General features: G+C 41.4%; 3 protein-coding genes across 3 annotated transcripts; 1 reads left to right on the plus strand and 2 right to left on the minus strand.

The window, feature by feature from the left end:
* Positions 1-2: 2 nt before the first annotated feature.
* LOC311260526 (trypsin-like) lies at positions 3-3,216 on the minus strand. Its single transcript, XM_084358412.1, has 6 exons — positions 2,741-3,216; positions 2,395-2,551; positions 1,966-2,064; positions 1,704-1,867; positions 464-603; positions 3-362 (listed from the first exon to the last, which is right to left on the minus strand). Exons 1-6 carry the CDS (start codon positions 2,778-2,780, stop codon positions 210-212), a joined length of 753 nt encoding a protein of 250 aa, XP_084214538.1. The 5' UTR covers positions 2,781-3,216; the 3' UTR covers positions 3-209.
* LOC311260527 (trypsin-1-like) lies at positions 635-5,880 on the plus strand. Its single transcript, XM_084358413.1, has 6 exons — positions 635-653; positions 3,981-4,042; positions 4,137-4,290; positions 4,374-4,633; positions 5,253-5,389; positions 5,515-5,880. The coding sequence occupies exons 2-6, from the start codon at positions 4,003-4,005 to the stop codon at positions 5,665-5,667; spliced, it is 744 nt and encodes a 247-aa protein (XP_084214539.1). The 5' UTR covers positions 635-653; positions 3,981-4,002; the 3' UTR covers positions 5,668-5,880.
* Positions 5,881-9,255: 3,375 nt separating this feature from the next.
* LOC311260528 (trypsin-1-like) lies at positions 9,256-10,622 on the minus strand. The gene is made up of 6 exons (XM_084358414.1): positions 10,543-10,622; positions 10,292-10,442; positions 9,941-10,188; positions 9,710-9,846; positions 9,520-9,621; positions 9,256-9,404 (listed from the first exon to the last, which is right to left on the minus strand). The coding sequence occupies exons 1-6, from the start codon at positions 10,580-10,582 to the stop codon at positions 9,357-9,359; spliced, it is 726 nt and encodes a 241-aa protein (XP_084214540.1). The 5' UTR covers positions 10,583-10,622; the 3' UTR covers positions 9,256-9,356.
* Positions 10,623-13,155: the final 2,533 nt, after the last annotated feature.

Here is a 13,155-nt window from a genome sequence, read left to right on the forward strand (position 1 = left end):
AAAAGTGAATATATACCAAGTTTTATTTTGTTTTCTACATTCTGGTGTGTTGAGCCTGAATATATGAGAGGGGAAACATCAAAGGAGACAAGGCACCAGAGAAAGAATAGATGTTAGGGCTGTAAGAGAAAACAGGAATGAGTGGTCATTACGGGCAGAGAATAGAGGGGAACATGTGGGAGGAGTGAAGAAGTGGGAAATTAATTTCTTCAAGGGTTGGCTGCAAAGACGTCTTGAATCCAGTAGAGGAACTCGCACACTTTGACGTAGACTCCTGGATAGTTGGGCTGGGCGCATCCCTGACCCCATGACACCAAGCCGTAGACCTCTCCGAGACACACCAGGGGGCTTCCAGAGTCACCCTGACAAAAACACAGAGTGTGACCAGGTATGATGAGCAGTCACAGATGAATTTGTCCATATATACACAGCAGTCTGGGGAAGCATTTACTGTAAAACTCACATTGCATGCATCTTTGCCTCCTTCCAGGTGTCCGGCGCAGAACATCCTGCGTGTGATCATGCCAGGATAGGCTTTCTCACATTCAGCGTCACTTAATGCGGGCGCGTCCAAACACTGCAGTTTGACGGGCATGTAAGGATCTGGAACAGGCAGAACAGGGATAGTCAGAGGAGCCTCTGAGACAGCTTTGGTAAGTAGGTAAATGATATTAAAGGATAAGGCCTACAGTATTCCATATTGTTGTGCATTTTGTGTCGACAATATCAGGAGAGTCCATTTCTCAATAGTTTCTCACTTCTCCAGCCTGCCTGTGGCTCTCAGCTCTCAGCTCTAAGCCTATTTGTTACTTCCTACTGACCTTTTAAAAAAATAAGAGGTTGCTTTCCATTTAGAGTGGGTCTAGACTATAGACTACATTCCCCCATGAAAAAAAATGCCTTTTAACAGAGAACAGACCCAGACTCGAGGTGGGAAGCCATCTGCCTTGACCGGTTGAGTTTAGTGGGCGAGAGAGAGAGAAAGAGACATGGAGATGCACAGCAACAACAACAGAAATAGTAATACCAACTGCTATAATAATAGTATTGTATTTAATGTTGATAATCGTAGCGGCTTCTAAAAACTACTCAATAAGAATAAGAAAAATGGAAATATGAGTAATAATGATTATTGTATCAGTTTACATCAAGCAGGACCACGGCAGGCTGGATTTGTCAAAATCCAGAAGTTACTTCAACAAGATTAAAAATTATGTTTGGATAAAAACTCTATCAGGTGCTCTTAAAGACAGGAAAGCCTTTATTATAGTGGCTTAATCGTTAAATTTGTATTATTATGTTTTTAAACTATAAAAGTCCTGATGAAGACTTAATGGTCTAAACATGCTGGATTTTGTATTGACGAGCCTTTTAATGATTTAGCCACTATAATAAAGCCCTTTGAATATTTTTCCTCACTCGTTTTGATTCTTTTTGTCTTGTTTGGAGTGCCTGGATTGCCTCTGATTATTAAATTGTGTATTTTTAGAGACAAATGTGTATCTTTTCAGATACAAGATAAGATAAACAAGATAAGATATACAAGATAAACAATTTGAAACTGGTTGACTTTGACACTGCCCAGTGGAAGCCTAAATAAAAAGTCACATCGACAGACAGCTATGCATGCTGCCACCACCTCCCTCTCCCTACCCAGTTTGGACTCTGGGGACTCTGAAGTGAAAAGTTAGAAGACAACCCACCCTGGCCATCAGGGGCGGTGTTACCCCAGCCAGACACAGAGCAGGGGAGTCCTCCCATTGGGCAACCTGTTGGCAATGGGATTGGTGCAACTGCATCAGTCACCTCCACTGGGTGGTAGAGCTGGATCAGCATCATGTCATAGTCCAGAGTCTGGTAGTCATACCTGCACACAGGGAAATATAAAATAAGTTGCGCAATGTAGCTGTTTCTCTGCACTGAATGAACCAATCATCAGACGGGATCCATCATTTATTCACTCACTGAGGGTGCCAGATGATGTTTTGGGTCTTCATGAGCTGCTCGGTACCCTCGAACACTCGCAGATCGTGGTCTCCCAGGATGATCTGCATGGCATAGGGGCTGAGAAAGGAGGAGAAACATGCTTGAAAAATGTGGAGGCAGAAAAAATGTCAGCATTTTATTTCTTGTAATTCTTGTCTTAATCTCTCAATGTTATTATTTTTTTGCAGCAGCTGGAATGCTTTCATTTTGAGATTTAACAGATGTCCTCGACATATGGTACTAGATTGAAAAGCATTAGTCTTCCACCTACAGATGTTTTTTGTATTCATTTTTTATCTCAAAGGGAAAAAAAGCATCAAAATCAAGCAAGACAAGTGGTAAAAGAAACAGAACGGACGATGCATGTGATATTTGAAAGCAGTTTTTCCTCCATCACTGCACACTTACTTGTACCAACAGTGGGCAACGGAGAGCACCCACTGCTTGTTGATGAGCACCCCACCGCAGAAGTGGTAACCATAGTTGAGGGAGGCCATGTATGGACGAGTGTGAGGCGAACACTCGTACCCACCAATGATCTTGCCATCGTAGCGGGGAACTGCCGCTGTCACACACACACACACACACAGAAAGAGATTGAAGGCAACAGAAAGATTACAGTTTGTGTTTCAGAGTAATCGTCAACCACAACTTTCCATCACATTACAGTTCACATAGACAGCTGTTCTCTCATATGTCTAAGTATGTAAGTGTGCTTGTATCCTTGTCCATGTGTCTATATCTGTGTCTTTACCAGCAGCTCCGATCATCAGCAGCAGAGCCAGCAGTCTCATGGTGTCAAGTGAATGATCAGAAGACACCTGGACTCACCTCCGCTCATATTTATATCCTAAAAGCCACACTGTGCTCGGCCCGCTCCCCCCTCCACTCCTCCCTCTTTCCGTTGACCCCATCTGTGTCCTCCTCACACTCTGTTCTTACCTCTTGGCATTAAGTGTCGACCCAAATCTACTCTCTTATCACGCTCCTATTTTCATGTTTGCCCACTTCTGCCCCATCGTGCCACAGCACCTGTGGTTATATCATCTGTGCGCCTCTTTAAGAAATGTTGGCCAAGGTCTCCACACATATAACACCTGTTTAAGGCTCTCTCATGGGTCACTCATTGTTGGCAAGCTACAATATCTTTTCGACTTGGTCCAGAATTTTAAAAGGGTTTAAAAAAGAAGAAAACTGCAGCGATAATTGTTGTTTTTCAAGAAAGAGACTTCATAGGCAGATATTTTATGAATCATAGCTAAAGAAAGAAATGAAATAGAAAATTGTGCTGCTGTTACAGCTCTGCTTTTGGTTGTCCTTGATTAAAAGCCAAAAGAGGTGAGAAAGAAATCATCTGTAGTCTCAGATGCAGAAAGCTGAAACAACATGCTGTGTGGGCTTTTTCTGTGTCGGATAGTAATCAATAGCTGTTGAGCTCTAATGAGTGCAGCTTCAAATCAAGTCAGTTTTATTTCTACAGCCCAGTATCACAAATCACAATTTCCTCAAGGGGCTTAACTATCTGTACAGCATATGTCACCATAACCTGTCATTAGAACCTAGATTTGGAAAATGAAAAACTCCCTCAAATAAAATCAAAAAAACATTTTATCCTATTGTATAAATCTTGTATGGCTGGTTACAATAATTTATCGTGGTGTCTGCTGAGAAGGGGCTACAAATGTTTCAATAGACACATTTATTTAGCTGCAGAAAATCCACAAAATGAACAGAGAACACCAAACACACTCCAAGGCCAAAAAACATGTAAGATGTGGCTCACTTATTAACTGAAAGGATGAACGTGGCACACAAGAAGATAAGGATATTTATCAGGGCAGGGAAATGGGCCGGGAGGAGTGGACAGGAGGAGTGGGTGGGTAGAATTGGAGGTGTGGAGGTGTGCAGGGGGGCGGTGGTGCATGGAAGGACACGGACGAGTAAAGGTATAAATGCAGGGATTGATGGGTTATTCTCGTCCACTCTGGTCGCAGGAAGGCTTGTGTCAGCCACGAGATGATTGGCCTGATTGTTCTCGCGCTCCTGGGTGCTGCAGGTAAAGCACATGTGCATGTACAATGGTTTTAAGGTAGTAAAAAAAATAACTAACTGATAAATATGAAGATTTCTGTATTTTCTTGACACCACAGCTGCAGCACCTACGGATGACAGGATTGTGGGTGGCTACGAGTGCACACACAACTCGCAGCCCTGGCAGGTGTCGATCAATATCGGCTACCACTACTGCGGCGGCTCCCTCATCAACAACCAGTGGATCGCCTCTGCTGCCCACTGCTGGCAAAAGTTTGTATTAATGCATTCACATTAATGCCTGAATCGTACGTTGAAGAGAATTCTGATCATTTTGTTCTTTGCCTCTATTTCAGCCCCTATTCCCTGATGGCCATCTTGGGTGACCACCACATCTGGATGCACGAGAACACGGAGCAGTACATGTCAGTGGACGCCATCTACTGGCATGAGCTTTACGACTACCAGACCCTGGACTACGACATCATGCTGATGAAGCTGGCGCACCCCGCCACTATCAACGAATGGGTCAGTCCAGTCAAACTGCCCACACAGTGCCCCGCACCTGGTGATCTGTGCATGGTGTCCGGATGGGGAAACATCTACACTGATTCAGGTGAGGTGCACCTGATTTTAAAAGACCTTCAAACATTTTGCTGATGATAACAGAATATTTATTCTGCTGTGATGATATCACCTGAAGAAAGTGTCAGTAAGTCTGACTGATTTGAAGTTGGACAGATAAGTTTAGATTAGATTACATTAAAGTACTCTACAAAAAAGCCTATGGGATCATATAAATCCGCCATGATGGATTTTTTTTTTGCTAACTGGCATAAACTGAAAAACAGTAAGTGACATCTGCTTTTTCAAATTTGACTCAATCAACACCAAATTTGGTATACAGCATCGTAGGAAAAACATGGCCACCATCGATCGAAGTATCCTCACAGAGGGCGGGGCTTAGATAGGCTATAACTCAATAACAATTGGTCCAATCATCATAAAACTTGGACGATATCTTCAGGCCATGTCTGGGAACAGGTCTAAGTATTTTGAGCCTGACCCATAGTGAAAGTTCCCAACTAAAATTCTTACATATTGCCTCTTTAAACAAGATAAGTGTTAAATAACTGTCTAACTTCCATCAAAGTTGACATTTTGGAGAGAGTTAGAGAGGTCTGATATTCTCTGGTGATGCTTCTTTATCTTTCCTTCTTGCTCTTTCTCTGCAGTGTTCAACCCCTTCGAACTTCGGTGTGTGGAAGTCCCCATCGTCTCACATGCGGATTGTGATCGCTCCTACCCCGGCATGATCACTGAGCGCATGGTGTGCGCTGGATACATGGAGGGAGGCAAGGACGCTTGTCAGGTATTTCCACACAGTCACACAGAAGATAGAATAAGGCTTGGTGGTTTGTTCGCATGTAAAAAAGAACATTTAATATGACGAGATAATGCACTGGATAAACAATTTTTTCTTCTTGCTCTGATCAGGGTGACTCCGGCGGTCCTCTGGTGTGCAACGGAGTCCTGCAGGGTATTGTCTCTTGGGGCCAGGGCTGCGCTCAGCCAAACTACCCAGGCGTTTACACCAAAGTCTGCGCTCTGATGCCTTGGATTGAAGATGTTCTTGCCAGATACAGCTAGACTGTGATCTCCCATCACAGAACTACATGAGAGAGGGGAAACCAGAGAGAGATTGAAGGAGACAGAGATGAGAGGTTGTGGTGGGTGGTGTCAGGAAGAAATGCAGTGGGAGGGTGCCTGAGAGAGAGCCACAAGGAGAAACAGCGGAAAGAGAGAGGAAAGGAGATGTGAGATGTTTCTAGTCAGGGCAGAATCAATAAAAATCAAACAAATTTTGTGATGCATCAGTGTGTTTGTTATAGTTGACAATACTGTAGCGCTGCAACTGCTCCCTGTGCAGATGTCTTTGGGCGACTGTACAACCTTTTCTGAATATTTGATTTAAATTTCAGTGGTGACATTTACCAACAGCATTTACATTTACATTTACTCAGGCCAGATTTTCATCAAAATGAGACATACACACTAACACAAACTGCTGCTTTGATCTATTAACAGTGTGAAAAAAGTGAATAGCATTTAGCATTCGAAAGCAGTTCGTCAAGTCATCCGGAGGTTTTCTCATTCCTTTAGTTTTCTCTGGGTACATGAACATTGGCCTCATTTTGATTTTCTGTCTCCTGAGTGCAGAAAGCTTTATGCACCTGGAAAGGAAGGGCACAGATGTTGCAACAGCCCATTTATCAACGTCAGTATGGTACAAGAATCTGAAAAGGAGTTTCAACTTCCAGTGAAATTTGTCAAATGAGTTCAATTCAGAACTGAGAAACTCAGCTGCGAGTCCTTTAACAAATCTCCAGAGGCAAAAATCAAAGAAAAGAACGTTTTTTTCCTGAAATCTCGAACACAATCTTCCTTCATTCTTTCCATCACAATGTTCTTCAGCGAGGCTATTTGATTGTTTGCCAAAATTTTTTCCTTTATTCTGACAAGTCTGAAGTGATGAAAATGTTTTAAAGGTCAAAGTCAATTGTCTTCAAAATAGGATTTTGCTTTCAGCTATGAACAAAAAGTGTGCTCATGCCAGGAAGATATTAACTCCTAAAATGTGGATTTGGGGAGGCTGGTGCAGTTTGGGGTCGACCAAACCCGTAGATGCGCCGTCATCATCACAGTTTAGTCCAAACAAAACAACCATTTAAACCAAAAACAATCATTTATTTAGCAATATCCAATCCGAAATATATTTTATTAAATGATTGATCGATTGATTGATTGGAATGCAACATTATGTAACTTGTTTACCTTAAAATAACAGCCTCAAAATCATTTTGATGATACATAGTCTTGCAATAGGGTGAATGGTGTCTCTGTCTCGGCCACTCCGCCCCCCTATCACTTGTATCTGCACTATGTAACTTCAGTGAGAGGGTAGGATCACAGCGTTACATACATGTTTACTTCAAGATACAAGTTTTAAACACATAACATTGTTATGACGTAATGAGTTTGCAGTTGGCACCTACATTACGACAGTGGTGTCGCACTCAGAAACTGTTGGGGGCGCAAAATCACAGAAAGCTCTACTTTCCCAATTTCTACATGCTGTAACGCTGCTTTAATCCTGTGAGAATAGAGGAAAAAAAGCACTTTAAGTCACTCAAGGCTTAGTAGAAAAAAGGGGGTAACTGATGCAACACACACTTGAAGTCGCACGTTTTTGATTGATCATTTGAAAGCATCATTCAGTAGGAACAAAAAGAAAAAACACCATCTTAAACCACCGTCACCATTCAGGTAAAAAGTTATGACGCTCAAAAACACTGCAATTACCTTTAATCTCCAAGAAGAAAAGAAATGTCATGCTCGCCATAATTGCCTTGTTTTTCTTGTCCGTGAAAGGTCAGTCGAAGTGTTGAAAATCAGCCATCAGCTGTCAGCTATGCCGAAAGTGACAGCACACGTCTGACACATTTGCAGGGAGAAATAGACTGCCTGAAATCAATCGATGGACAGTTGCACAGAAATATCTCTCCATCTGTTTTCCACGGACAGAGAAGATTGCAACGCACCTGCTGCCCTGTCCAGGATTCATCATTATCACAGGGAAACAAGATGCAAAAAAAGCGGTGATGGAATGGGATATGACAGGGAGACAGATTAGTAAATGGATGACAAAATGTAAAATTTAAAGTCCCATTTAAAAATCATTTTGCATATCCATTTATAATTAATATATTCATGATTCAAATGCGGGGGTATGAATTTGAATTATTAATTGGCAACATCCACAGCAGACATCCCTCCTCTAATGAGTTGTGAGGCTTCTATGGCTGCATAATGTAGACGTACCTGCAGTCCTTTCACAGGTCCTTTTAGAGCTGCATTGTACATCCAATCAAACTTTACATAATAATAATAATAATAGCTTTCAGAGGGTTGAGAGGTAATGGATTACATGGTTTTTCTCACAAATAGATCCTTTAAGTGTGTTAATAGTTTAGAGTTATACTGTCAATGATAACTTGAAAACCAAATAAACTTGATTCTGATTACTTCTTTGTATTTTTTGCACGTTTTGGTTTTGGGATTCAAGGGTTTTGGAATTCAGCTTGTTATTAAAAGCCGGCTTTTTGTTCTTAACCCTGCCTGCCTCCGGAGTGTCTTGCATTTGGGTCCCCACTATTTTCCCTAACGTCACAGGTTACCTGTTTTCTTAAACTGTAGGCGATTTAACTATCATGGATGTGGATGATGGAGTTTTTATCCTCTTTTTGTTTCCTTTTTCGTCACTGAACATGGAAGATGTACGTTTGTTTTAACAGAGCAAGTCCTCGATGTGGCCTTTGATTAAACTAGAATGACACTCAGTAGAGCGCATACCTCCCACAAGGCCCGGCAGTTTAATTCAATCAAGCCTAATCCAATATCAACCTTGGTAGCTCTGTATCACTCTGAATTTTAAACCACCCATAACTGCTCACCCGTTGATACCAGTCACCTGAGTATGGCAGATTTATGGCAAGGTCAAAGAAACTAAGACAAAATTCCTGGCTCTGTCCCTTTATCCGGATATGCATGACCTCCGTTAAGCAGTTTTTTCCATCCTGTTTTCAACCTTGTCACAACAGACAGAAACGTTAACTCATAGAATGTCAAGAAAGGAGACATTAGGAGATCACAACTAAAGGGCCACTAGCTCGACAGATGACTGTGCTAATTAGCTATCAACAGCTAGCTAGGGCGAAAGATAGCTACAGCAAATAGTGAGCAGCAGTTAGCGGATAATATGCTATTTACATATGACCAGCAGCAACAGTGTCGGATGGTAATGTTCTCACAACTAGCTGCGCAGCTAGCTGAGCTAACTAGCTACGGTTGGCAGTTACTCTGGTGATATGCTACCCTCTATTTTGAATCTGACACATGGCCACTTCTTACATATTGTACCTTTAGATCAAAACAAAACTATTTGCTGAATTTGGTTAGTTTTTATGTCATTGTTGTTGAGTATTGATCATTTTCAATGTCAGATGAAAACATGTGAATGTGAATTCAATGGACATTTATAACTTTCACGGCCAAAATTCAGAGGCTTTCAAACTTGGTGTAGCATGTTGCAGCATTGTGGTTGACTGGTGAAGTCGGTCATAATAAAGGACTAAGTCTAAAATCAATTTGGATGATTTCACATAAAGGAGACACAAATGATGTGCTTTTAATTGTTTATTTTTTCATATAGTCCAATACAGAAGATGAAACATAAACAGCAAATGATGTTGAGCTGCTTCACTGGACTTGGATCAGACTTAATTGTTGGCCATGGTGCTCTTCAGCCAGTCGGTGAAGATGCAGACCTAAAATGAAAAAGACCAGTGTCAGAACAGCAAATTCGCAGAATGGCATTGCAGTACAGGCTGACAGGATAAACTGGTCACAGCATGGTGATTTAATGTAGTTTTTTTATGTTACCTTGGCGTAGACACCAGGGTGGTCCCTCTCAGCACATCCGTAGCCCCAGGACACAACACCCTGCAGCTGACCGTTGCACACAACGGGGCCACCAGAGTCACCCTGAGAACAGAGAGGGTAGAGAGTGTTAAATAAAACGTAATCCATAACAGGGCCATTTCATACCGGGCATTCACTTTGAAATACATACCTGGCAAGAGTCCTTGCCTCCCTCCAGGTATCCAGCGCAGAACATGGCATCGGTGATCATGCCGGGGTAGGAGTTCTCACAGTCCCTGGTAGACAGGATGGGGAGGTCCAGGCACTGCAGCTGGTCGCCGCTAACAGCTGAAGATCAAGAGAGAAAAGAAAGAGATTGAACTGGAGCTGCACTTCAGTCAAACATAGATGTTGAGAGCACAGTGCAGGAGTTATGACTCACAGCTCATGGTGTTGCCCCAGCCAGAGACCAAGCACATGGTGCCAGCGGGAGCACAGCTGGTGGGCAGAGCCACAGGCTGCACGTATGAGTTGAGGGTGGCGGGCTTGCTCAGCTTGATCAGCATGACGTCATTGTCGATGTTCCAGGAGTTGTAGTTGGGGTGACGGATGACACGGGAGGAGTCGATGAACTGCTCGGTGTTCTCGTTGCGGTAGATATCGTGCTCTCCAAGACGCACCTGAACACGACTGGAGAGGACAGAGAGGATAAGTAGCAGCTGAGCTTCATGTTAAAAGCAAATGAATCGCAAAATGCTAAACTTTGTCTTTATAATATCAAGGAGTGACATACGACTTGTAGCAGTGAGCAGCAGACACAACCCAGTTCGCGCTGACCAGGGAGCCACCACAGAAGTGGTAGCCAGAGTTCAGAGACACCTGATGGGGCTGGGAGTGGGCCCTGCACTCATACCCTCCGACGATCTTGTCGTCATCCAGGGCAACTGAAAACACACAAGAGGTCAAACAGTCAGCAACCAAGAGAGCATTATTTTAATTCAGCGATCAGAACCAATGAGTACAAGAAGACAGATGTGCGCTTACAGGCAGCTCCGATGAGCAGAACGAAGACGAGAGACCTCATGGTTGCTGAGTGATCCTGTCGATGAGAGACTCGAAGTAGAGTCCTGGTTTATATAGAATGGTTCCTCTCCTCGTTCCCCCACTGAACACACCCCCAAGTGTATTTTTGATCAATCAGGATCCTGGAAAAATTATTTCTGGGAAATGGAAAAGCAAACATTTTGTTGGCAGTGAAGTGTTTGTACTGACAACCTGCATGGGTGAAATTATACTATTTGTCAATCTTTTACATGAATGCCGTTATAAAGGACGGACATCAGGTATACAAATATTTAGTGCATGTTAAAATTCATTTTAGAAAATGTGTATGTTTGTCTGAAAAGCTTTATTTATATGACATGCATTTACTGATCTGAGTGCTTCAATAAGCTCACTTATGAGGAACAAAAACTACACTCTTTCTTGCTATCTTTGCATTAGCTTGTCTACATGTGATTATTTCCAAACTATAATATTCCACATGGAATTTTTGCAGAGTACACTTTAGATGGATCGCATCTATATTCAGCACAGAGTTTATTTGGAAATGATTAACCTTGACATGGATGGATTTATGCTGTGAAGGCCTGGTTGCAGCTCTGCAGATGGCCTTGTTCACAACCACAGTTGTTGAATGCGGTTTTCACAGGAAAACCAGCCCACGTGTTTCTAGATGGGACGCATCAAAAGATGTTGATTCTGTGAAGTGACACGAGACAACACCCAGACACAAAGTCGTTTAATCGCAGAATTACCGTATGAAATCATCAGTGAGAGCACTTTTTGGTCTTAAAAAGGTTCTCTGATGATGTTTTTAATAACATTGTTACAATAAAAAGTACAAACTGACAACATATTAATCAAAAACAAATCAAAAAAGTCTACACAAGTGGAATTTGAGATGTTATAATAGAGCTGCTGCAATTTTACATGATAGATATGCATGAATCACATGATTATTAGATGAAGATTAACAAGAACAGGTGCAGGATTTGTTAATAATCACAGTCTGAAGACTCAAAACACAAACAAAACAGTGTTCAGAAGGATTTAATATCCGCATCCTATCACTTGTCTAACTTCAGTGAGAGCGTAGGATCACAGCGTTACACACGTTTACTTCAACATACAAGTTTTCAACACATGACATTGTCATGACATAATGACTTTTGTTTGTAGTTAGCACCTACATTACATCTGACAAATTGTTACAGACCTGTGGGGGGCGCCAAATCATACAAAGTGCCAATTTCTACATAATGTTGCTTTAAAAGTTTTGGGTTTATATAATATTAATCGTATTTTTCCGCTCTTTTATAGATGTTCTCAACATTCTGTTCCAGCGACTGTTAGATGTCATTGCCATTAAACAGATCGTCAAGTTGAACATAACAAATTTGACATAAAAACGTCTCAAAATGCTTAATTTCACAATATTAAGTTAATAAAGTATTATAGTGATAGTACTATGTGAAATGACATCTGTTCTGTGAAACAACCTGCATGTGATTCTCATGCTGCGGGTCTTTTCACTTACTTTTCAAACAAACTTGTATCATTATCCATATTAATTGTTTCATATGTTTCCTCATTTTGTTTGAGTTGCTTTGTCTCTTATTTCCCCTAAAACGTATTCACCTTGTTTTGTGCTGATTCATTAGTCTGTGCCATCATCTTTTCCCTGTGCAATTTTTTTTACCTCCTTCTGTTTTTTTTTTTACACAAATATGATATTACATTTTCTTGTTGCAAAGTGCTTTCTACTGATAAATATGCATGAATCCCATGGATATTAGTGGAAGATGAACACGAACAGGTGCACGATTTCTCAATAATTACAGTCTGAACATTCAAAATCCACTCAGTGTTAAGAAGGATTTATAATCCACTGCAGTATTTTCTTCGTTAACAGTCCGAGAATATGATTCGGACATTTTACGATTTTCATCGATGTTCTTAAATGACAATGTTTTAGCTTCAGACGCCTTATTTTACTCTGAGAACTGCTTGCTTATTCACTTACGGATTAAAAATTGAATAATTACCTCATTAATATTGTAAATTTCAAAATTATGAGTTGGAATTTCTACTCCAAAACTACGTAGTGCCCCTTTTTATGTCATATCAGTTAAATAGATGGTCAAACAGTGATTAGAAGTTGAACATAGAAACCAAGATTAAGAGGTGAATTACTTTCACTGTGAGGTAAGACAGTTTTTATGTTACGCTCAGTAGTTTCATGTGCTCTTCCAACACTGATCAATCGACTCAGCCTTGAGTGAAAGCATCATGTGAATAATCCAGCTGTTTCGGCCATATTGGGTTGAATCTTATTGGATCACAGGCCTGTGACTGCTTGACTTACAGATCAATCAACTGAAATGAACCATCTGGTGGTCGGTACAGTAATATCGTTTTTAATGCTTTTATTTTGAGTGGCAATAATTGAACCAACCAGGCAGCTTGGAGTGGAACTGACAGGGTCACACACTGCAGCCATGAGGTCTCTGGTCTTTGTTCTGCTCATTGGAGCTGCTGTGTGTTACAGAGCAGGTTGCCTTTCATTCACTGCGCACGTTCGTGAATCTGCTATAG

This window comes from Pagrus pagrus, assembly GCF_965226575.1.
Source record: "Pagrus pagrus genome assembly, chromosome: 7".
NCBI classification, from domain to species: Eukaryota; Metazoa; Chordata; class Actinopteri; order Spariformes; family Sparidae; genus Pagrus; species Pagrus pagrus.

Excerpts from the sequence above, each read along its gene's own strand:
- LOC311260526 (XM_084358412.1), bottom strand. The coding sequence starts at position 2,780 with ATGAGACTGCTGGCTCTGCTGCTGATGATCGGAGCTGCTG. Across the intron at positions 604-1,703 it reads CACCGCCCCTGATGGCCAGG|ATCCTTACATGCCCGTCAAA; the intron begins GTGGGTTGTCTT and ends TGCCTGTTCCAG. Across the intron at positions 363-463 it reads GAGGCAAAGATGCATGCAAT|GGTGACTCTGGAAGCCCCCT; the intron begins GTGAGTTTTACA and ends TGTTTTTGTCAG.
- LOC311260527 (XM_084358413.1), top strand. The coding sequence starts at position 4,003 with ATGATTGGCCTGATTGTTCTCGCGCTCCTGGGTGCTGCAG. Across the intron at positions 4,634-5,252 it reads AAACATCTACACTGATTCAG|TGTTCAACCCCTTCGAACTT; the intron begins GTGAGGTGCACC and ends CTTTCTCTGCAG. Across the intron at positions 5,390-5,514 it reads GAGGCAAGGACGCTTGTCAG|GGTGACTCCGGCGGTCCTCT; the intron begins GTATTTCCACAC and ends TGCTCTGATCAG.
- LOC311260528 (XM_084358414.1), bottom strand. The coding sequence starts at position 10,582 with ATGAGGTCTCTCGTCTTCGTTCTGCTCATCGGAGCTGCCT. Across the intron at positions 9,622-9,709 it reads GAGGCAAGGACTCTTGCCAG|GGTGACTCTGGTGGCCCCGT; the intron begins GTATGTATTTCA and ends CTCTGTTCTCAG. Across the intron at positions 9,405-9,519 it reads ACCCTGGTGTCTACGCCAAG|GTCTGCATCTTCACCGACTG; the intron begins GTAACATAAAAA and ends TTTTCATTTTAG.